We start from the raw sequence: 23,756 nt of genomic DNA, 5'->3' as shown, positions 1-23,756 counted from the left end.
AACCGAAATAATTCAAAGACATAAAGTCGAATTCAGTGTAGTTTGCGAGCTGGGGTTCGATTCGAACCTGTGACTCTACGATGTAAGTCACGTTTTTTCTGAACTGGGTTATTACAGATTGCAATTTTTAATGATAAATTAATTAATATTTCATCAGAATTATGTCAGTAGAAGATCACAATTAACATCCATCAAAATACTAATTTAAAAACGATTTTCTTGATTGAGTATTAATATGTTCACAAAATCAATAAAAATATTTAAATCAGCTTAGATTAATCTAATCTTCCTTATAATAAGATTATTGGTTTAACAATTTTTATTTTAGTTAACTGAGTAAAAATAAATTATAAAATTGTTATCTTAAAATTATAAAAAAAAAACAACCTCATTTTTCTTTTCGACTTATTTTCGAATTTTAATTAGATATGAGTACGACTTTTGACCGCTCATATTCATGACGTTACTCAACAGTACAAGTTACTCACAAGTACGTGTAGAAATAGAAATTGAAATGTTTTATTGCGACCATGTGTTAGTACAAATTGTGGTGTTATAAAAATACAGAAGTAAGTATTATAGTATCAACATGGACCCGGTAAGGGTAAATTTGAAAATTTCTTGTAATACAGGGCTTGTAAGTTTTGATAGACAAGGCACTGGTTGTCATGCAGCATTTTGTTTTAGTTAACTACTAATACTAATCCTATTTGAGAAGCTCGGTGGCGCAGCGGTAAACGCGCTCGGTCTGCGATTGTTGAAGTTAAGCAACTTTCGCAAAGGCCGGTCATAGGATGGGTGACCACAAAAAAAAAGTTTTCATCTCGAGCTCCTCCGTGCTTCGGAAGGCACGTTAAGCCGTTGGTCCCGGCTGCATTAGCAGTCGTTAATAACCACCAATCCGCACAGGCCCGCGTGGTGGTTTAAGGCCCGATCTCCCTATCCATCCATAGGGAAGGCCCGTGCCCCAGCAGTGGGGACGTTAATAGGCTGATGATGACTAATCCTATTAAGTAATTTGGTATTATATAATTTATCTACTTGTACACCATTAACGCGTATTTATGTGCCTCAACCAGCAGGGTCCACATTATACCAGCGTCGCCGTTCACGCCGCGACTTGTGCTGAGTGAGGCCCTTTTCTCTCATGTCCACCACCTTACGATCATTCGACGAACATCCATTTTGTTTCTTGTAGTTGTTTTGTGAAAATTTTAAATGATTTTATTGTCTTATTTTTGTGTGTATAGCGCCTTTTATAATAAACTATTTATATTTTAATCTATATTCTATAGTACCTTATTCCTATTATTTTATTAGAGGGTGCTCAAATAATCCACGCGCCTACAAATAAAGTACGCGAAACAATGAGAAATGACGTCACGGCGATTTCCTTTCCATATTTAATAAGCCGAATCCTCTTTCTTACTGCTCTGAAGTGATGGGATAAAGGCATAAAGTCACAAAGAACCAGCGATGCACTTCCTTTGAAGTCAAAGCTCCAACACAAAACCTATTTGAAGCGGTAAGTACATCTATGTGAAGAGAAGAGCCAATAGAAACTGAAGCAGGAAAAGGATATTGACTTCCAGTGCGAGTGTATAAGTCCTATATCATATGTGGTTGATGAGGTTAGTAATTCGCCTCAAAACCCACACGATAGAAGAAGAAGAAGTCCTATATCTTTTTTTTGTGTGACTTATCTTGACTCATATGGCATTATCTACTTAGCCGGGCAAATGGGGAGCGCTTCGCGACATATGTCGATGTACGGAGACAAGAGTTTTTAAACGCAATATAACATGTTATTGCAATTATAAACTTATTTGCTGTTAGTAAACTAATCTCAACCTATGTCAAAGTCAAAGCCTCCTTAAGATTCATTGTTTGGTAATTGAAGGCAGTTTGTACGGAACCCTCGGTGCGCGGGTCGGACTCGTACTTGACCGGTTTTTTTTATGTTACATGGTCTATACACAGGCGGGCAGGCCACCTGATGATAAGAGGTCACCGCCACCTATGGATATTTGCAGAACCGGGGGTGATGCCTAGTGTTCCCGAACTTGAAGAGCTTTTTTCGGCTGGATCACATCACCATCATAAGACACATCGTCCTTCAGGTATACTAGGTATGATGTCCACGATGGATATGATAATTCGTATGATGGATATGTTCTACGTAGAGGGGGCTTTGTTTTTGAATCGCCCGGGCCTCCAATCGCTTGCGAAAATATATACCAGTTTATCCTGCAAATGACAATGGATGGGAGCCGTGGAAGCCCAGTTGGTAGAACGCTTGCCTCTCACTTTGAGGTCGCAGGTTCGGATCCACCACAGGCCCAAACCTATGATTGTCGAATTTGTTTTTAAGTTTGAATCATACCAAGTTGGGCTGCAAGTTACCTTTGGACAGCTACTAGTAGGACTACGCAGTAGGACCACGGGCAAAGAATGGGATCTACCTACCGCTTTTAGAGATTACAGAACGTATGCAAAGCTAAAAAGTATAGGGCATATTTACGTAAGCCTTAATAAAGATTTGAATCTTTGCAAATGCACACGAAGCTTGGACGTTCATAACTTAGGATTTTGACGATATCTAACGACCTGGGACCTTACTTATGAATCACTCGCCTTTAACTCACGTTTGAAAATACATACCCATATCACGTAGCACACCAGAACTTGTCATTTCCAAGATAATCATCTTCCTAGCATTATCCCGTTTTTCACAGGGTCCGCTTACCTAACCAGCAGATTTGACAGGTCCGGTTTTTTACAGAAGCGACTGCCTGTCTCACCTTCTAACTCGCGAAGGGAAAACCAGCCCAGTACAGGTTAGGTCATACCTCCGAAAATGCATTTCTCAGAAATGTGGGTTTCCTTCACCGCGGAGCACGTGGTAATCTTTTATGATCCAAACTTGAATTCGAAAACAAATTCGACAATCTTTGGTTGCGACTTAAAAGTGAGTAGCAAGCATTCTACCTACTGGGCTACCACGGCTCATATCATATTAGAATATTCTCATAGTCCTAAAACGTGACGTGACAACGTGATCTTGAAGATGATCGCGGACAGGATGGACGCGGCCGTTTTCAGGCGGTTCACGGACCTACATATTTATTGTGCAGGCCGGTGAGCTGCCGGTGAGTGGCTTCTCGTTGTCCCGGTGTCTAACTGGGGTGTACTCACATTTTATTTTATTTTTTTCAATATTATACTACGGGGTGTAAGTGACATCATAACGAAAACTTTGAGGGATGATTTAGGCCATGATACTGAGTTGATATCATGTGGAATTTTTCGTCGCAAAAGTATGGAACTGAAAATAATTTAAAAAAAAACACAAAAAAAAAAACATGAATTATCCGACAGGAAATTCCACTTGATATCAACTCAGAATCATGGTCTGAACCATTCCCCTTCGTATTCGTTACTTAGTCACTAACACCCATACCTACTTGTATGGCTATCAGTATGTACTTGTACGGGGTGTAAGTGACATCATAACGAATACTGAGAGGAATGATTTAGACTATTATTCTGAGTTAATATCAAGTGGAATTTTCGATCGCAAAAGTATAGAATTGAAAATAATTTAAAAAAACTAAAAAAAAATCATGAATTTTTGCGACGGAAAATTCCACTTGATATTAACTCAGAATCATGGTCTGAATCATCCCCCTTAGTATTCGTTACGATGTCACTAACACCCTGTATCTAACATAGTGTGTAAGATTTTCTTTTGTACTAACCATCTATGGACTTTTTTGTCTGCAAATAAATGATTTTTACTTTTATTTTTTTATTTTTATTTATTTATTTAAAATGCTAATGGGTCGTTCTTCTTTTTTATCGACAATGATCTGTACTTAGTTCTGATAGGTTATATGTTTTAGAATTTTATTTAATCTTTCCATTGTCCAAAAATATAGGTAATCTTATTATACTCAAAATACTAGCAAAATACTAATCGGTACCTTGATTAGTGATTAACTTAGCTTGATTGTTTTTCACAAAATTCTGTGACAGACTGGTAAATCAAAATGATGTCTCCGATGAAAAGGGCCACTCTGTCACAATTTTTTTTTGAATGCCCCTGCAAAGAAAAGTATGTTAACAAGATAAAGAGAAACTCTAAATAGTCCTTTATAGACACATTTTTATATGATGTTTTAAAGTACTTATTGTCGTTATAATTTTAAAGGTGTTAAATCCGATATATCGAGAAAATGTATTTTTATTGTCGATAAAAAAGAAGAATGACCCTAATACAAAATACCAATTGCACGTAATGACCTTAAAGACCTAGCGCGGGCAAGCCAAACGCCCGTGGTTAAACGTACAAAATGTGTACATTGCAAGCACATTAGCGGGCATGTAAAATGCATGGATGGGTTGAGTAGGGAATCTGGGTCAAGGACAAGCGGTAAGACAAGGAAATGGGGAACAGTGGGTCATATCCATACAATGGTGCTGATTCCAGTGTACACCATCTAAGTTTATCCGCCGAAGACGAGGTCGTTACAAGATGTAACGATACGCCACGTGAGGGGACTTTACCAGCTCAATAGTAATACTTTTGGGTTGATGAATTCCTTGATTTTTTGACGTGACTTATTGCAGATTTGCGACAGATGACATTCAACTTTTCTGTTTTTTTTACTAAACCCTGGCCTTTATTGGTGAGCTGCGGCACCCATATATATACCTTTATGTTTTCCAACAAAATATTAATAATTAAAGCACATAATAACGGGTTCTTACCGCGTTAAGAACCCGTTATTATGTGCTTTAATTATGATAATAACCGCGTAAACTTAAAACAAAATATTAATGTGTGTATACGAGTATTTTAATGTTGTAAATGTATATGTGCGTTGTAGGTTTTACCTAAAAAACTTTTTTATTATTATTATGTAAATGGGGAGCGCTGAGGACTCTCACCCCGGAAGAAAATTTCAGCAACATGCCTGAGGGTGCCGAGTTAGACACGAACCTCAGGGCATCGTCTGAGGAAATTATATCTGAAAGAGTTAATCGACCCTAGTGGGCCGATAGCGATAAGCGAGGAAAGAGGGAAATCATCGACCACCGCGGCGGGCTAAGGTGAAGTATTTGTTGTCGCAAGCTGATTGGCCGCCTCTACAACTAGAGTAATCGGGTCCTCATACGAGAGAACAAAGAAAGTATGTAATCCATAGCACACGAGGAAACTGCACCGGCCTCTGAACCACAGTAGGTCAAGGCTGAAGTGTCAGGGGCGTGCGGTATACTCATATAACATAAACTCACGACTATATCCCAATTGGGGTAGTCAAAGGTACCTACATCAATACTTTGGTACGATGTCACATGATGTTTTTTTTTACAAATTGCACTGTAGGTCTCTCTAAATGTCAAATATGTTAGTGCGACAGAGTCCTAAAGTGGGTTTATATTGCTCATGACTGTACGTCCATTGCAAGAGGAACTAAGTACCCACGCCTCGCCGAGCTTTCTGTTAGACCAACGCGATAGGTGAGCCATTTACCGTCATCACCATCATCGTCGTCGTCATCTATCGTGGTGGTGTCTATAATGGTCGAGGCAACTCTGTTATACTCAAACCATATATTCTTTACTCCACACACATACACATAACATTATAAAACATACACAAGAAAGATTATAGCACAATCGGCCTTATTGCTCTTTGGCAACACTACTACTTGCTCAGATTCAATAATATATAACACTACTGGCTACTTATTCTATCTTCTCTCGTGTGGGTTGTAAGTTCAATGACCGACCTCATCAACATTGGTGTCCGGTTTACTATTGAGCCGTCAAGCACTCCTGACTTGGCTCATGTAACGACTACATGCTTCATTAACCAAATAGTAAGGACTGACAGCTTAACGAAGATCATAGCTGGCAAAGATGTTTTGATGTGATATGCCCTCTATATGTGCTATCGGACCCCTCTTCAAACCCAACAAAAAACTGAATATTAAAAAAGAAAACTAGTAAGTAATTTCGACTTCCCAACATCCCGGCTACATCGCCAGCGCCACCCCTGCAAAGTGACACATCGCATGAACAGCTACAAAAGTTGGCATGATAATTGAATTGGTTTTCCCTACTCCCTTTTACAGGTAAAATTTCTGAAACGTAATGGAAAAGCTTTTATTGACTTTTTTGCTCAAAGTTTCAATGTGAAAAAGTGAAACAGGGGTGCCAAATATTTTTTTCAATTTTAAATATTTTTGATTCTGCTTAATTACTAAAAAGATTGTCCCTTTTGATATTTACTCAGAATAATGAGCTGAATCATCCCCCTCAGTATTCGTTACGATGTCACTTACACTCCGTACAAGTACACACAGGTACCCATACATGTATGTATGGGTGTTAGTGACACCGTAACTAATACTGCGGGGATGATTCAGACCATGATTCTTAGTTGATATCACTTAGAATTTCTTGAAAATTCCACTTGATATCAACTCAGAATCATAGTTTAATCCATCCCTCAAAGTTTTCGTTACGATGTCACTAAAATCCTGTATACCGTTGAGGTATTAGGATGACTCAACAGTAATAAGGTACGATTACCATAGTCCCATGTTGGGCGTTACGATGTCACTAAAATCCTGTATACCGTTGAGGTATTAGGATGACTCAACAGTAATAAGGTACGATTACCATAGTCCCATGTTGGGCGCCAATGTACATCCAAGGGCTAAAGGAATCTGTATTGTCTACGGTGATGGAATAATTATAGATGATCAGGCGGTAATAACTAGACCATAAATCATATTGCGTTTGTCCTATTGTAAACGTTGGTAGCTATTGTAAATTTTCTTCTATCGTGTGGGTTGTGAGGTGGATTACTAACCTCATCAACCCTGATGTCAGGGTTATTATTGGGCCGCCAAAGGCCCCTGACATGGCCCGTAACGACTTACATACTAACATCTGTAAGTAGTAACCAGTAGTAGTAAGTAGTAGTGTATTGTAAATTGTAATTCGTCATTATTTATCTTAGGATCATAATTAGAAGTCACGAGTAGATTTTCGAGTGACAGAGATAAAGAACGTGAATTTATGATTTTTAAAATTAAAAAAAAAAGTAATTGAATATCAGTTCACGCGTTTTGTCTCCATAGCGCCATAGAGGAGCAAAATTACGCATAGTTTATCAAACAAGTTACTTTCTTTCTAAGTGCAATAAGTAAAATAAAAAGACTAGAAAATCAAACAATTCGAATATACTCGCACCCCTATCACAAAACAAGGCCATTTCGTAGGCGGACGCGACACCCGCACAAAAGCCCGGAACCGGAAACCGGATCACCGATCTTCGGAAAACGGACAGCTCCCAAACGGGAACAACGGAGAACTTATTTACATGCATTTGTATATGTTATGGTGACTTGATATTTGAGTGCTTGGGTTAAGACTGGTGTGACGCAGTTTAAAATACCTTAAACGTACATAAATGACCCATATACGTCCCACTGCTGGGTACAGGGGCCTTAACCAAGTCGTGAACGATTAACAATCGACAGTTTGTTTTTGACGTGACTTATTTTAGATTTGCCGAAAATGGCATTAACTACTTGGCCGGACAAGTGGGAAGCGCTGAGAGCTCTCACCCGGTACAAAATTTAAGACAACAGGCGTGAGGGTACCCAGTTGTACGCGAACCTCAGCTCAGGGCGTCCTCTAAGAGGATATTTGAAAGAATTAATCGACCTCAGTGGGTCGATAGCGATAAGCGCTGAATGACGGAAATGGGTATCGGGGTTCTGAAGTGTTTGTTGTCGCGAACTGATTGGCCGCCTCTATGGCTAGTGTAATCGGGTCGTCGGGATCGTATATTACGTCCTTCAGGCGTCAATCGACAGTGGCAATGATAAAATGGAATTGACATAAGGTGACATGTCCATTCCATAATATTTTTATCACTATCAATTGTCATGAAGCCCTAGAAGCCCAGTTGGTAGAACGCTTGCCTCTCACTTTGAAGTCGCAGGTTCGAATCCAGCACAGTGCTAAACCAATGATTGTCGGATTTGTTGTCGAATTCATGTTTGGATCATAAATGATTGTCACATGCTAAGCGATGAAGGAAAACATAGTGAGGAAACCCACATTCCCAAGTAATGCATTTTTGGAGGTATGTGACCTAACCAGTATTGGACTGGTTTTCCCTTCGCGGGTTGGAAGGTCAGACAGGCAGTCGCTTCTGTAAAAAACCAGACCTGTCAAATCTTCAGGTTAGGTAAGCGAACCCTGTGAAAAACGGGATAATGCTAGGGAGATGATGAGATATTTATGTTTTGTATATGCGTCGATACAAAATAAATTTATTTTATTTTATTTATATTATGTGTATGTGTGTGAGTATATAGAGAAATAACACGGGTTATTTTAAATGTCTTTACTCCTTATATTTTACACAAATCATTGCACCATCGACTCGCCTCTCTTATTTAAAAAAAAACTGCCTTACGTACCATTCATTAACCATCCTCCTTTCATACCATAAACAATCAAATTCCCATTCATTATCCTTCCATAGTATTCTCACTTTCCTACAGCTATGGGGGTAGCGGACCCAAGGAAGTGTTGATGGATTGTGTGAAGGGGGATGTGCGTGAAAGGTGAGTACCGAGATGACGACTGACAGAGATGGATGGAAGAGGAATACACCTAGATTTATAGAGGTAATGGGAATATTTATTCGCATTATCGTTAGCGAGATGATAATCATGACAGAGCAAGAAAAATATTGTCATCATAAAAGCCAAAGAAGTGCACAAGAAAGTGACGCTGATAAAACAATATGAAAACTCGTATTACGTCGGACGACACCAATCGGACGTGACGTCGTACCCGTCATAATCCGTCCGGAATCTAATTAACCGTTACTGACAGCTCATGACACGGATAGTCGGACGTGCCGGTTAGAGGAGGCTTTACAACGCAAATTGAAGGTATAAGGCGGATTTACACGCCGGTTTACAGGTGCGTTAAGGCGCCTTAACATTGTTTTTTTTTTGACGTGACTTATTGTAGATTTGCCGCAGATGGCATTAACTACTTGGCCGGACCAATGGGGAGCGCTGAAGGCTCTCACCCAGTACAACGTTTAAGACAACAGGCCTGGGGTGTCCAGTTGGGCGCGAACCTCGGCTCAGGGCATCGTCTGAGAGGAAAAATATTTGGAAGAATTAAACGACCTTAGTGGGTCGATAGCGATAAGCGCTGATTGAGGGAAATCGTCGACCACGCCGGCGGGGTCGGTATCGGGGTCCTGCAGTGTTTGGTGTCGCGAGCTGATTGGTTGCCTCTATGGCTAGAGTAATCGGGTCGTCGGAATCCTTAACAATGAAAGAGTTGCACAATTAAGGTAAAAAAAGTAATGAAAGTCATGGAAGGGATACGTCCCGCGTACGGGACAGCCCCAACCTTGCTCTCTGTTCGATTGGGGACGAGAGCCCCTATTTGCGTCACTGCAGTAGACTACACGCGCCCAAATGCATTATAAGTTTTTGATATTGTTCTGTTCTTTTTATTATACACTAACACTAGAAATCAATGGTTACTTGGAATAAACATTATTTATTTAACGTAACATCGCGTCTGTATCCCCGCAAAGGTAGGCAGAGGTGTTTTATACAGATCCACTCCTCGGCAGCTATGTTCAAGTCCCAAGGAGCGAGCCTATTGCCATTAACCGGACACACATCCTGGTAACCACGTCATATCAATTATCCAAACATGAATTCAAACTCATAAATTCGAATTCAATGGAACCCGAGCCGGGATTCAAGGAGATGTCAATCTTTTCATTCAAAACGATGTATGGGATATTAAACTACATAATAAAATTACATTCCATTCCAAGTACGAATATAAAACTGACCACAATGTAAATAATCCCGTGAGAAAACATAAAACGGAACAGAAGGCCAACCTATAAAACAGGCGATGGACATTCCTCCATAGAGCCAAGTAAGTATTATAAGAGGTAACACTCACGCTCGTAATCTTTAATAGGGTGGGCAGAACCACAAATAATCAGACGACAACTTGCAGCCACTTTTGGTGCGAACATAACCAATCTAGACAGAGGTACATCCGTCGCAAGGTGGACTAAATACCAACATTTCCTGAGCTTACTGTTCACCTACCAAATAGGCTACTTTCCAACTATTCAAATCAGTAAATTTTTACTAAACGTCAAAAACGAAATTACTATGGAATTTGTATGAAAAAGCACACTGTGACGTCATGGAAAACCGTGATAAAATGTCTGACTTGTTATTACGTTTTTCTTGATTAAAATTCATAAATAAGTTAAATAGAAAAAAGAAAATGTTTTTTCGTTAGTTTTAGATCTGTCTTTATTTAGTAATCAGAATTTTATAATTTATATTGAACCTAGTACACGACCCAATTCCCTTAATTTTCTGGAACCAACCAAATTCGGGAATCGCAGTTAGATCAACGTGACGTAACGTGACGTGACGTCTTTGGACGAAGTCCTTGAATAGGTATGGTAGCCGTATGTCGGCGAAAGTAGGTGGCAGGGCTGGCAGAGAAAGACCTAGAAGGACGTACATTGTCCAAATTAGACATGTCCTAAGAAAAGGTTCAGTAAGATCTACTCTGAACCGGCGGCGTGCGTGTATGATTCAGTTGATGAATGTGGAGGAATCAGGAGAAGTATAGGATCTCTGTTTACCCCGATCGGTGGGAAATAGGCGTGAGTTTATATTTGACAGGTGATCAGAATCAGAACCCTCGTCCATACAACGGTCGACCTTATTAAGGACACAATCCCTATCGGTTAAAGGTCCGTGCCCACTACACCGTATCATACCAGGACTGTATCCGTCCCAACACTGGCAAAAAAATATTCTTTGTATGTATTTCTATGGCGCACTAGACCATTTCATCACCGACCAAAACCGTAGCGTGCCATGCTCAGACCGGCCAGAATTCCCAGTACACAGTTCCTCCGTTCTAACGAGGTTGCTCCGTTGCAGTGGGCCATACGGTCCTAGTATGATACGGTATAACCCACCACCTTCCCATGGTCCTACCAACCTTTCGGTGATACGGACCTAAGGCCCGAAACACGGGCGATGCGAGTAGTACTTATTATTATTGCGTATGGCAGACACAAATAAAATATCCTGCGTGGATCAAATATCCAGCTTAAGCTCCCTTAACCAAGTCTCTGCTGTATAAATGGGGCTCAAAGGAGTCGCCATACTGTAAATGTGGTCACCCGGATCAAACCATATCTCACATAATGAACGAGTGCCCTCTGCACCAGTTCCCAGGTGGGGTATAGCCGAGCTGCATCGTGTGGCCAGTAGTACTATGATACTGTGATACTATGATACTGTGGTGGTGGTAGTATGATACGGTATACTAGGCATAGGCCTTTAAGGTTAAATATTGTCGTATTACATAAAACGCTCTATTTATACTCACTCTTATAATAAACACGATGCCGCCCCGCGAGGACACTAAAGGGCTCTTACTGCTTGTAATAGAAAGACCACTTTTATCGCTTACTATAACATTGTTATGTTGTCTTTAATATTGTTATGTTGGTAAATTCGTTACTCATGTGTTTTAGTGTCTCCTATTAAATAATAATCCTGATATCGTGATTCCTGAGGTTGGTAGTCCACCTTACAACATACTCTGACCACCTTACAATATATTCTGATATGGCGAAAGTGATAAGAGGCAAAATTGCAGCGAGTAGAATTGGGTAGTTTCCTAGATCAAAAAATAATTATGAAAAAAATCCAAAACTTAAAATCTTTTTTTTTTTTAAAGTTAATTATTTATTACGCCACTGTGTACGTTTTCATACTAACTCCATAGTCATTTTATGTTTTGATGTTTAGTTAAAAGTGACTGATTTGGATAAATGTACACTATCCAATTTCCCTGAAGAAAAATAGGAGTAATCACGTGTATATATGGCAACATTTTTTTAAATTATCTATTTCACCAGGTAATTAAGCTTTACAGCATTCTGAAGGTGTTTTCTTATAGAATTGACTCGTTGGTGAGGCAGTCCTATGGAATAGAAGAGGTTGCAAAGGCCCTAACACGCATTTTGTATGAAAACCGCTGTCGCCAGTTCAACCTCACTTTCTTTTACCACTACTCCTGCAAACAGGTAACTGCGATAGCTCTACTGCTTCTCAAATTCCATAGCCACTTTACCGGCCACGTATATGTTATGTGATAGTCTGCAAATTTATCATAACCTTTTCGTAAGACACTGCATACAAAAGTATTTTTTTGATAAATAGCCGATCATACTAAGGTTTTACTAGGCGAATTTAGCTTTCCTGTGATAAGAAAAGATCTTGCATAATAGTCGTTTTTTCTCTCTCTCTCTCTTCCTAAGCCTTGTCCCGCTTATACAGGGTCGGCTCTCCTTATCCTATTTCTATAGGTTGGTCGGTTTTGGGCCAGTTTGGCGTCCAGGTCTAATTGTTTCAGGTCCTTTTGGACCGTCGTTAACCATGTGGCGGGGGGTCTTCCACGCCCTCTTTTTGACGTCGGGATATTTAGGGCTGTTCTGACTATATGGTCGTTTATTTAGTCGTTTTTTGTTTTTTTTTTTTGCCCTGCATGTTATAATGCATAAAACGACCTTTTAATATACTATCGCGGAGCTCCGTGTGTAGTAATGTTTGCGGACGAGTTGAGTGCAAAGTTGAAGTATGAACTATTTGCTCATACTTGTATGGCGCACGTTTCCCGCTCACAAGGCTCCTCCAACCTCTTTCTTCTATTCCGTGTGCAGTCCTAACTACTATGGTATGTCTTTTTAAATTTGTGACGAACATGTTTTAAACACTTTCAAGGACACGTCTGCGGACGTTCCGATTCCATACTACCTATTATGAACCATCAATGGCCCATGGTCTCTGTCCGTGAAAGGGTTAAGTGATTGTAACTAACAAGTGAGACCAAATAAATACATATCTTATCTTTTTTTTAAAGTGTATGCATTATATTACGGCTGTAAAATTCAAATTCAAAAATAACTTTATTCAGTAGGTAACATAGTTAGCTTTGAATCGAGATTTTTTTTTTACATAAGGAACTACTGCAGCTTCGCACAGCCTGTATAGCCGGGGAAAAGAAGCTGCAAGAAAAACCTCGGCACAGGGTTCTAGACGTTCTTTTTAGTTATACCTTCATATATTACATGATATGCTACTCTTTCTCCGATTATTAAACACTCGAATAGGGGTCACCCTGTCTATAACGATCACTGTATTGTATTTATATCGATCGTTATTTACGATTACAATACAATAATTTCCGTATTGTAGTGGTATTGAAGAAACATCACTAGCTGTTTAAGAAAAAAATAGTTACACTAAAACGAACAGTCTAGTATTGATTAATGTATTCATTACTCTTAGTACTATACTAAACACAGAATGGCTGATACTTTTCATTTCTTTTTTACTTGGAGCTTGTTAGTGCAAAGTGCACTCATACAGATTCAGAAAAATATGAATTGAAGAGTCGTTTATCAAAAAATATTGTCGACTGGTCAAATAACCTTAATACTAATATTATAAAAGTCAAAATCAATATAGTTTCTGTAAAATGTTATGATAATGAAGGCCCCATGTTGGGCGCCATATAATGTCGGTGCATTTTGATATTGAAAATCAAGTACGTGCACGTGAATTATTACTATAAATCTAAACTTACTCAAAAACGTAGTATTAGGTCTATTCATAGAAATGTTCAAGTGATTAAAAACCGCTTTAAAATGTCGCATTACGTAATGGAACAGTAAAAGGAGCGCAACAAGTAAAGGAATGCTACAAGTCTCCCATACATACCTATCCAGCGGTGCAATGGCTACATCTTGCACGGGTCCACTAATCAAATTAAAATACTGGCCACCAAACACTCGCACATTTTTAATTTACATCGAAAACATATTTCAATAAAAAAATAAACTGTTTCTTTTTTCCTTTCGAACCCAAAACGAACGATCAATAGATATAATTTAAAATCAAAAGAAATTTGTCACACGAAAATAGTTCTAAAGACTATCGATTGTAATTAAACTGAAATAAAGGAGTTAAATGCGGGAATCGCGTGCGAATTTCGCAAAATCGCAAGTTTTATTTTGACAGGGTTCGTTCGAGCCGTGCCTTTGGACGGGCCGCGAGCATGGCGCATGCGCGAAATCGATCCAGAAACCCTCCAGTACCTAGTCTCACTCAGTTCTCAGAATCACTCGCTCGACACGCTCGTGTACGCTGTTACACGAATCACATGAAGTTCGGAAGTAACGAATTCTGAATTTGAATTTTCATGACTTGAAGTTGCAACAGATTGATAAACATTTGTTATGGGGATGAATTCAAATACACTTCTCATCAAAAAAATCGAAACACTTCCGTTTTCATTGTTTCTGTCCGAATTTAACACAAAAAAGAATTCATACGATGAAAAAAAATACATAAATGTATAGCTGGCAGTTTGGCCATTACAGTAATAAGCGAAAATTCTAAATTCAAAATTAGAATTTCATTTGTTTATCTTATAAACGAAATGAATCACTGTTTTGAGACAAATGTGTGTTTAGGGTTGGAGTACATTTAGCGTTTAAAAACTAAAAATTGGCGCCTATCCTTAAACTTTTTGTTTTTTATTTCAATACTGTGACTTTGGGACGTCTGAAAAAAGGTTTTTTTTCTAAAACTTATGGATACTTCGCCCACAGAAGCCGCCCAAGTTGTGGCATTGCTGGATTCTGGCCTTAGTCAGCGTGTTGTGGCTGCAAGACTGCATCTAAGCCTGTCATCTGTTCATAGAGTCTATAAACGTTATCGGGAGACTGGTTTGTTCACGCGCCGTTCAGGATCTGGCAGGAATCGGGTCACTTCTGAGCGAGATGAGCGATTTATTGTAACAACTTCTTTAAGAAATCGACGCCTTAACGCTTTTCAACTGCAGCAGCGGCTTCGTGTTGTACGAAGGGTGGCTGTAAGTGACTCTACAATTAGAAGAAGGTTGAAGGATCGTGGACTGGTACCGCATAAGCCAGCAAATGGGCCGAAATTAACTGCAGACCATCGAAGAGCGCGCCTTAACTTTGCACGTGAGCACCTAAATTGGTCATATCTACAGTGGAGCAAAGTTCTCTTTTCTGATGAGTGTAAAATTATGCTGTATGGTAACGACGGAAGGAACAAGGTCTACAGAAGAGACGGAGAACGCTATGCACAATGCTGCATTGAAGAAAAGGTCAGCTATGGTGGCGGTTCGTGGACGGTTTGGGGAGGAATCAGCGCCGACGGTAAGACAGAGCTTGCTTTCGTGTCTGGGCCACGTCTGCCTGCACTAAACTGTCATCGGTACGTCGAAGAGTGTCTCGAGCCTCATGTGATGCCCTATGCACATTTTATTGGCAACGGCTTCATATTCATGCACGACAATGCTAGGGCTCACACCGCGGGCGTCGTACGAGATTATCTTAACGAAGTCGATATCTCTATTATGGAATGGCCAGCAAGAAGCCCGGACATGAATCCCATTGAACATCTGTGGGATGAATTAAAGAGACGAATTCGAGCAAGAGATCCTGCCCCAGAAACACTTAGCCAGCTGCAAGATGCAATCCAAGAGGAATGGGACAATATACCACAGCATGTGATCGTGACTCTCATCCGATCGATCAAGAACCGTATGGAAGCAGTAATTAGAGCTCGGGGAGGGAATACAAGTTATTAAATAAACGTTTTTTAGCTTTTTTTTTCATTTACGTGTCTTGTTTTATCCATTTCCTTTATACTCCATACGGAATAAAAATGACTCATTTAACAAAATACGAAACCTATGAAAAATTCATTTAAATTTAGAACATTAACATTAAGATTTGATAAGCTCATATTACTCACTATTAAACGACATTTAACATTTATTCCTAAATGTACACATTTTTCTGATAATCCTGACAAAACGTAAACTTGCAAGGTGTTTCGATTTTTTTGATGAGAAGTGTAATATGCAAAAATATTGAACCGTTACGTCATTTACTAATCTTTCGGAAACATATAAAAACCCAGGCGAGTTGTTGGTCTATAAATGCATCCATCACTGCTAGACACGAAAATATTTCAACGGACGATGTTAGTTTGGGATTATAACTTAGTAAACGTAAACAAGTATGTTTAAAAATATTTTTTTGTTAACAAAAGCCAATGATCTCATCGATACATTGACTTGAGATTACGTACTAGTTATTCGGCCTTGGCTGGTATGTGGTAAACACCATAATATTATAGTTTACGATATAATATTTCGTTTTTAATGAGGATAAGAACTACCAGCCACTAATATGCGTGATGCTATATACATACATACATAAGACACTCTTGTTTCCCGTTGGAGTAGGCAGAGAGCACGGAATTCCACTTACTACGATCCTGACACGCCACTTTCGCTTCTTCTACTTTTTTTTTGACGTGACTTATTGTAGATTTGCCGCAGATGGCATTAACTACTTGGCCAAATGGGGAGCGCTGAAGGCTCTCCCCATTTGGCCGGTACAACGTTTAAGACAACAGGCCTGAGGGTGCCCAGTTGGGCGCGAACCTCGGGTCAGGGCGTCGTCTGAGAGGGAAAATAATTGAAAGAATTAATCGACCCTAGTGGGTCGATAGCGATAAGCGCTGGTTGAGGGATGTCGTCGACCACGGCGGGTCCTGAAGTGTTTGGTGTCGCGAGCACTTACTACGATCCTGACACGCCACTTTCCCTTCTTCCACTCTCGTCAAAGACAGGCATAGTATTAGCATACTATAGCATAGCTGCCAGATTAGTATGCTATATGAGTGTGTGACAAAAGGCATTTATTTTATACATTTACTTATCTGCAGCCATAAACAATGCAATCCGAAAAATGCAAAACAACTTGATTCACAGTCTGTACTTCGTCACATTACTTTTCTCACCGACTGTACATCATTAGGCGTCGATAACGCGAAAAATTTCACGGTTACATAGGCTTTATAGACAGTAATACAAAGACGAGAATCGCGTGAAAATATAACACAATATGAAGTAATTAGCTGTGGGAAGTATAACACTAGGAATTGTTAGGCAATGCGACAAGTAATTAGTTAACTTGTAACACTGTTTTGTGGCTGGATCTTGCTGTGAACCGTGTCATATTATTTTTTACACTCACATACAAAGCTAGGGTAGGCAGAACCTAAAAACAACTTGGCATTCAAAGTGGAGATAGATGGTTTTCTCTCATGTGGGTTTTGTGATCAATGACCAACATCATCAACCCCGATGTAGTGTTGCCGAATAATTGATTATCGATTATTTACCCCTAAATAATCTAAATATTGATATGCAAATTCAAAAATATCTTTATTCAGTAGGTTCCAGTTACTACTTACTGATGTAATTATGTAGTCGTTACTTGAGTCACGTCAGGGGCCTGCAGAGCGGGGACGGCTCAATAATAATCCTGACACCATGGTTGATGAGGGTGGTCATCCATCTCACAACCCACACGATAGAAGAAAATTCAGTAGGTAACATTTTAGTTTAGTTAGTTTGAACACTTTCAATAGTCACTTTTTACACAACAAATGTCTCATCAGCCTAAAAAAACTGCAGCTGCTCAAAATCTTTATAGCCGGGGAAAAGAAGCTGCAATAAAATCCTCAGAAAAAAAAGAGAAAAATAATGTGACAAAGTTCAGGCTGATAATCAAGTTGTTGTACATTTTTAAGATAGCATTGCTTATGGCTGCTGATAAGTAAACATAATAAACAAAAAATATTGTTATTCAATTTAGTCATTTGCCTAGCTAATATCAGTTCCTAGACTACTATTGATGCTACAAATTCCACAATTATATCGATTATAATCTAATAATTGTTAGATATAATTGATTATATATATATTGATACTATCGATTGCAAAAAGCTTACAAAACATACAAACATACTTACAAAGACATTACTACATTACTGACTCATCTACTACTAGGGAGCCAGTATAGATGGTTATTATAAACATTACATGTTTGATAGTAACTGAAATCCACAATAAGAATCCTTAGAATTTCTATAATATAACTCTTGTAGGCATAATTTTATTGTGCAGCAGATGGTACTTTTTTTCAATTATGCTTTATCTGTATAGAATAGAATCATTCAATTGCCAATCAAAAACGGTTTTCATTTGATTTTGTTTTTTTTTTTTTTCATTTATAGGTCACGGAAGCAAACTACAGATGCTACAATATATAGAGATGATTGGTAATCTGTTATTTGAACCTTACATCACAGCCGGGGAGAACAGTATTAGAAGAGGGAGATAGGTATTTTAATATTCTCCAGGCTAGGTTTGATATCTATTGACATATTTAATATTGAAATCCTAAGATAGGTGATTATGTACTGTGACAAATTGGTGCCCATTCAGGCAACCACCAACTTAATTTTATCCTAATTGTTCAGGACTAAGACTAGCTCTGCCAGATTATTTGGTTCTCAACTGAAAATCTCAAGAAAAGTACAAAGGGCCTGACAAGAATATATTCCCAATTTTATTTGAAAAAACTAAATAATGTTTGGTTTTTGATTGTCATTTCACTTGGGATGCGAAAATATAGTTAAAAAATATAGTATATATTTGTTTGTTTATCATAACATATTTTTAAGATTAAAATGTACTTTATGAAATCATAAATAAGATAAGGAAAATTTCAATAAATATTCGAAAAAAGCAATAATACTAAAATGAACATAGGAAAGTTGATTGAAAAATTGAAAGAAAAAATACTAACCTGAAGACAGAAGGGCGACATTCTCTTGTGATGGCACATTCATTCTTGCTATTGGTATACTGAAAATATTAAAAAACACACTATATTAACATAATCTCAGAATTGTGTAAGAGTAGCTTATATTTATTTAATGGTTTATTGTATGAAAATCTAATACATATTCATTACGTTAATCTTGTTATCGGTAGATATAGTGTTTTAGACACTTATAAAGACTTCCAAGTTACACTTATAAATAACATTCAATGCATAGGGGTACACATCATCTAGGTTATACATTTTATATATACTTTTGAACAAAAGAAAGTCACCAGAAGGAAGATTCTCACTTTACAGCACCGGTATAAGTGTCCTCATTGGACAAGGACACCGAATCCGACTTTTTACGTAATAACAACAGAAAGAAAACATAATTTACAACTTACGGGGTTTATCTGAGTGGATCAACTTAACATGTTTCAAAGTTGGCACATCACAGAAAAAGTCTCCTATGCCACCGTATCTTGCGCAAGCAACACTCGTGCGGCTTTTTCCCAACAGACACCCGGAAAGATTTGAACAATGGGGTCTAAATTTTATGCTAAAACACTTTCACATTGACACAAACCATGGTAGCCACCTACACGAAACAATAAACAGTTATGTCTCATCACACCACAAAACTCACTTTTTTCAACTTCAACGATAGAAGTTATGTCCGATTTCGTAAATATTTACTTTATTACATTATTCCTACACTACAAAGTAACTTTTAATAGGATTATTGAAAACTTTGAAACTTAGAAATGTCGACGACTTCGTTCTATTTTTTTTTCTCGATGACAGCCAACGCCGTGTAGTGTTGCCGTTGCACAAAAATATCTCAAACTTCAGGGTACCTTTTCAAGACAATGACCAAAACAACAAAATAGATAGTGAACTAAAAAGGGACTTTCCAGACTCATCATCACTAATTTAAGAGCTACCAACAAGAATCACCATTTATACTCAAAAACAAAGATAAAAAATGCATAGGTATGTCTGTTATCTATGAAATTGGAAGGTAAAACGAAGGCAAAGGCGTTGTAAAGATACAACGCTATTATCTTTTTTTATAGATAGCCTGGAAAGTCCCTCTTTCCACTAACCGAACTGAACATAACAACAGAAAACAAAAATACATCTCTGGTGTTATAATAATACTGCTTATTGCCACGAAATCCAAGGGATTTTTTTTAATTCTGCCTTTTTTTTTAACATTGAGTTTTGTAAGTAAAGGTATCTCGGTTTATTGTTATAGCAACACTAAACGTAATGCGTTTTGATGTTCCTAGAAAGTAATTTACATTTTTCAAGCAATGATTATCTAAATAGTGATTATTTACTATTCGGACACTAAATCGGGCTGGATTATTTATTAGTTGATAAAACTATTTACAGTAAAACAATAATATCAAAGTTCAACATACTTGATTGCGAAGTAAAATTAAATAAGTGCACAACGACACAATAAAACGCTTTCATTCAATTTTTTTTTCGGAGGGATCGCTAAAATACGAATTGAAGTGATTATTATTACTTACGTCATTTACTGTTTTATTGATATTGTTTTCTTCTGACGAAGAATAGAAGGTCATTATTATTTGAACCTTACATCACAACCGGGGAGAACAGTATTAGAAGAGGGAGATAGGTATTTTAATATTCACCTGGCTAGGCTTGATATTTATTGACATATTTGACATTGAGATCCTAATATAGGTGATCTTCTTCTTCTATCGTGTGGGTTGTGAGGTGAATTACCAACCTCATCAACCCTAGGTAATTATGATAGGTGACACTAAATCGGGCTGGATTATTTATTAGTTGATAAAACTATTTACAGTAAAACAATAATATCAAAGTTCAACATACTTGATTGCGAAGTAAAATTAAATAAGTGCACAACGACACAATAAAACGCTTTCATTCAATTTTTTTTTCGGAGGGATCGCTAAAATACGAATTGAAGTGATTATTATTACTTACGTCATTTACTGTTTTATTGATATTGTTTTCTTCTGACGAAGAATAGAAGGTCACCACTTGGTTTATCACGAAGCTCTGGAGTAAAGCGAGCCCTCGAGTATTTATAACTATGTTTATTTTAGCAGCAGCCGTTTTGGGATAAATGTATTTTTTAGAGTGTATCTTACTTACTGAATAACTTTCAGGAAGTCGATATAGGAATACATATCCCTTAAATAAAGTAGACCAAGTGGTCGAGGGTTGTGCTCTCGATCCGGAGATCCCGGTGGAGACAAATCACAAAAATCACTTCATGATCCCAAGTTTGGTTAGAACCTACGGACTGATCACCTGATTGTCCAAAAAGTAAGATGATCCGTGCTTCGGAAGGCACGTTAAGCCATTGGTTCCGGTTAAGACTTACTGATGTAAGTACGTAGTCGTTACATGAGTCATGTCAGGGGCCTATGGCAATAATAACCCTGACACCAGGGTCGATGGGATTGGTAATCCACCTCACAACCCACACGTTAGAAGAAGAAAAGTAGGTTAACTCCCACCCTATTTGAACACAAGGTTACATAGCAATAAAACACAATAGTCATACGAAAATAGTTTACTGAATTTAAATTCCTTTACAAGTACCTAGTGACTCAATTCATTAAAGTATTTTTTCCAAAACATATTTACACCTTTGGTTAATTAGGTAGGTAACTATAACTAATTATTTTATTTTTCGTGTTCCATAACACTACGTAGAACGTATATTATTTACGGAATATTATTAGCTTATTTCTCATAATAGTAAGTTATAAACATTATAATGCATTATACTTATTATGGCTAAAGATACTAATTTAATTTTAAAAAAATAATGCCAGATAAATATTCGAGATCGCTACGTTGTCGCAATCGCAATGTTTAACATTTTACTTATTATTCTTGAAATAATATACAATAGATTAAATTATTGCTATTCAAAACTTTCAGGCTCATGCAATAGGTACATCGATTCCTTTCATAAACGCTTATTGCCTAAGAAGTGTACACTCAAAGAAGTGTCTATTCTAGTAGATAAGTAAATTTTCCTACTCTCTATCTAGATTTTCAATTTTGTCTTTATCCTGATGTCAAGAAACAGATTAGGTAGGTATTTGGAATTTATGAATTAAACCTTATGAGTGATTTAATGTCTTAATAACCTGAGAAAGTAAAACGATCTATAGAGAAAGGTATCAATCTAGAACTCTATGTTCCTGATTTGCGTGTAGGCATATACCTACTGCCATACCAATATGTACTTTACGTACCTACATTATATCACTTAACTGAGCCTAAATCTCTAGTAACAGCACCAACATTCCATTTTCAAACACTATTTCCTTAAAAATCACTTCACAAAGCAACGTCTTTGTATTTCGTCAAGTCGTCAGACTCATTCCCGACTGAGGTATGACTGTTTCTTAGGCCGTAGAACACTCGTTCTCTCGACCCGAAGTGGTAAGGGTCATGTCTTAAGAGGTTGACCCCATAAGATGCATCTTCACGTTTGTATTCTGGGTAAAACCTTGGGTCGTAATCTGGAGGATACATTCTTGGGTCGTAGTACTGTTGTCTGTAATATGGATACGCCATTTCGCTTTTACAGTCCATTCTGTCTTCGTAAACATCGTAGTTTTTCGCGGGGTATTCATCAAAAGCCCCGACTATGGAATGTCGCCGTTTGTAAGGGTTATCGTAAGGTCCTGATCTAGGTCCGACCCAGGTGCCGTACATTTGTGGTCCGCTGAACGCTTTCGGGTATCCTCTTAAGCTGGCAGCGTATTGTCTGTCAGCTAAATGTTGCCAGTAAGCTGGCGGTGGTTGCGGTAACATCATCTGTGGATACCCCATGTTGATGGACTGCCGTGAAGCGAGGTGGCGACGGAGGTCTGGCATCGAGCCGGGTTTGCCTGGAAATTGATAAGATTCTTTAAATAATACTTCTTTATTGCACAGAACATAAGATTGAGAATAATAATAAAATAAATGTATAAATATTGCCAGTAACAGTTCACTTTTTCTTTAAAAAAAAAAACTTTACTTTTTTGTCTTTTTTCTTTGTTTTTGTTTCGGGCAAAAGGAAATGGCTCAGCTTGTGCTGTGATAGAACCATGCTATAGCATCATCCAGCGCCGGTTTAATACGTAAATATGACGGTCACGAGCATTAATGTATACACTTTGGTACCATGTCACATTAACTTTTTTGACAAATTGAACTGTAAGTCTCACTAAATGTCGAATATGTTAGTGCGACAGAGTCGTAAAGTGGGTACATTATATTGCTCATGACTGTACTTAGTAAAATAAATAAAAATGTAAGCAGTATGCATCATGCACACAGAATGCGTAGTTTCTGTGTGATGTGCAGCAAGCATTAGAACGTTAACAGATGGACTAAGATCCCAGACGATGCCTTTAAGCCAGAAAACCGATATACTTAGTGTAATACACTCATAGACGTCTCCCCAAACTTTCACTTCCTAAGTTATTAGAAACCTAATCATCAGCACCAATTGCCATCTCATGAGCTATTATTTTAGGTGCCACTTAGGTAACATCGGAAACTCTGCTAACCTACATAAGCTGAACAACGATAAGTAGCTAATAACCTACTTATTCCGTCTTCTTCTTCTATCGTGTGGGTTTTGAGGCGAATTACTAACCTCATCAACCCTGGTGTCAGGGTTACTATTGAGCCGCCAAAGGCCCCTGACATGACTCATTTATAACGACTACGTACTTACACAGTAAGTAGTAACCGGGACCAACGGCTTAACGTGCCTTCCGAAGCACGGATCGTCTTACTTTCGGACAATCAGGTGATCAGCCTGTAATGTCCTAACCAA

General features: G+C 38.2%; 2 protein-coding genes across 7 annotated transcripts in view; both read right to left on the bottom strand.

The window, feature by feature from the left end:
• LOC126377504 (rho guanine nucleotide exchange factor 2) overlaps positions 1-19,687 on the bottom strand; it is a 60,115-nt gene extending 40,428 nt beyond the window's left edge. For 3 of the 6 annotated variants that reach the window (XM_050025245.1, XM_050025247.1, XM_050025248.1), the window contains exon 1: positions 16,805-16,954. In XM_050025245.1, the coding sequence (XP_049881202.1) occupies positions 16,805-16,922 (118 nt within the window). In that variant the 5' untranslated portion in view covers positions 16,923-16,954. Of the gene's footprint in view, positions 1-13,898; positions 13,953-16,804; positions 16,955-18,880; positions 18,940-19,305 lie in introns of those variants that run through there. The other 3 variants (XM_050025246.1, XM_050025250.1, XM_050025249.1) reach the window with 3 other exon arrangements.
• A 1,780-nt stretch (positions 19,688-21,467) lies between these two features.
• Positions 21,468-23,756, bottom strand: part of LOC126377574 (uncharacterized) — a 35,860-nt gene continuing 33,571 nt past the window's right edge. Inside the window, exon 7 of the mRNA XM_050025378.1 lies at positions 21,468-22,818. Within this exon, the coding sequence (XP_049881335.1) occupies positions 22,262-22,818 (557 nt within the window). The 3' untranslated portion in view covers positions 21,468-22,261. The remainder of the gene's footprint in view (positions 22,819-23,756) is intronic.

Source organism: Pectinophora gossypiella, chromosome 23 (genome assembly GCF_024362695.1).
Source record: "Pectinophora gossypiella chromosome 23, ilPecGoss1.1, whole genome shotgun sequence".
NCBI classification, from domain to species: Eukaryota; Metazoa; Arthropoda; class Insecta; order Lepidoptera; family Gelechiidae; genus Pectinophora; species Pectinophora gossypiella.
Note: the sequence above shows the minus strand (reverse complement) of the source record. Positions and strands in the feature narration are given on the sequence as shown.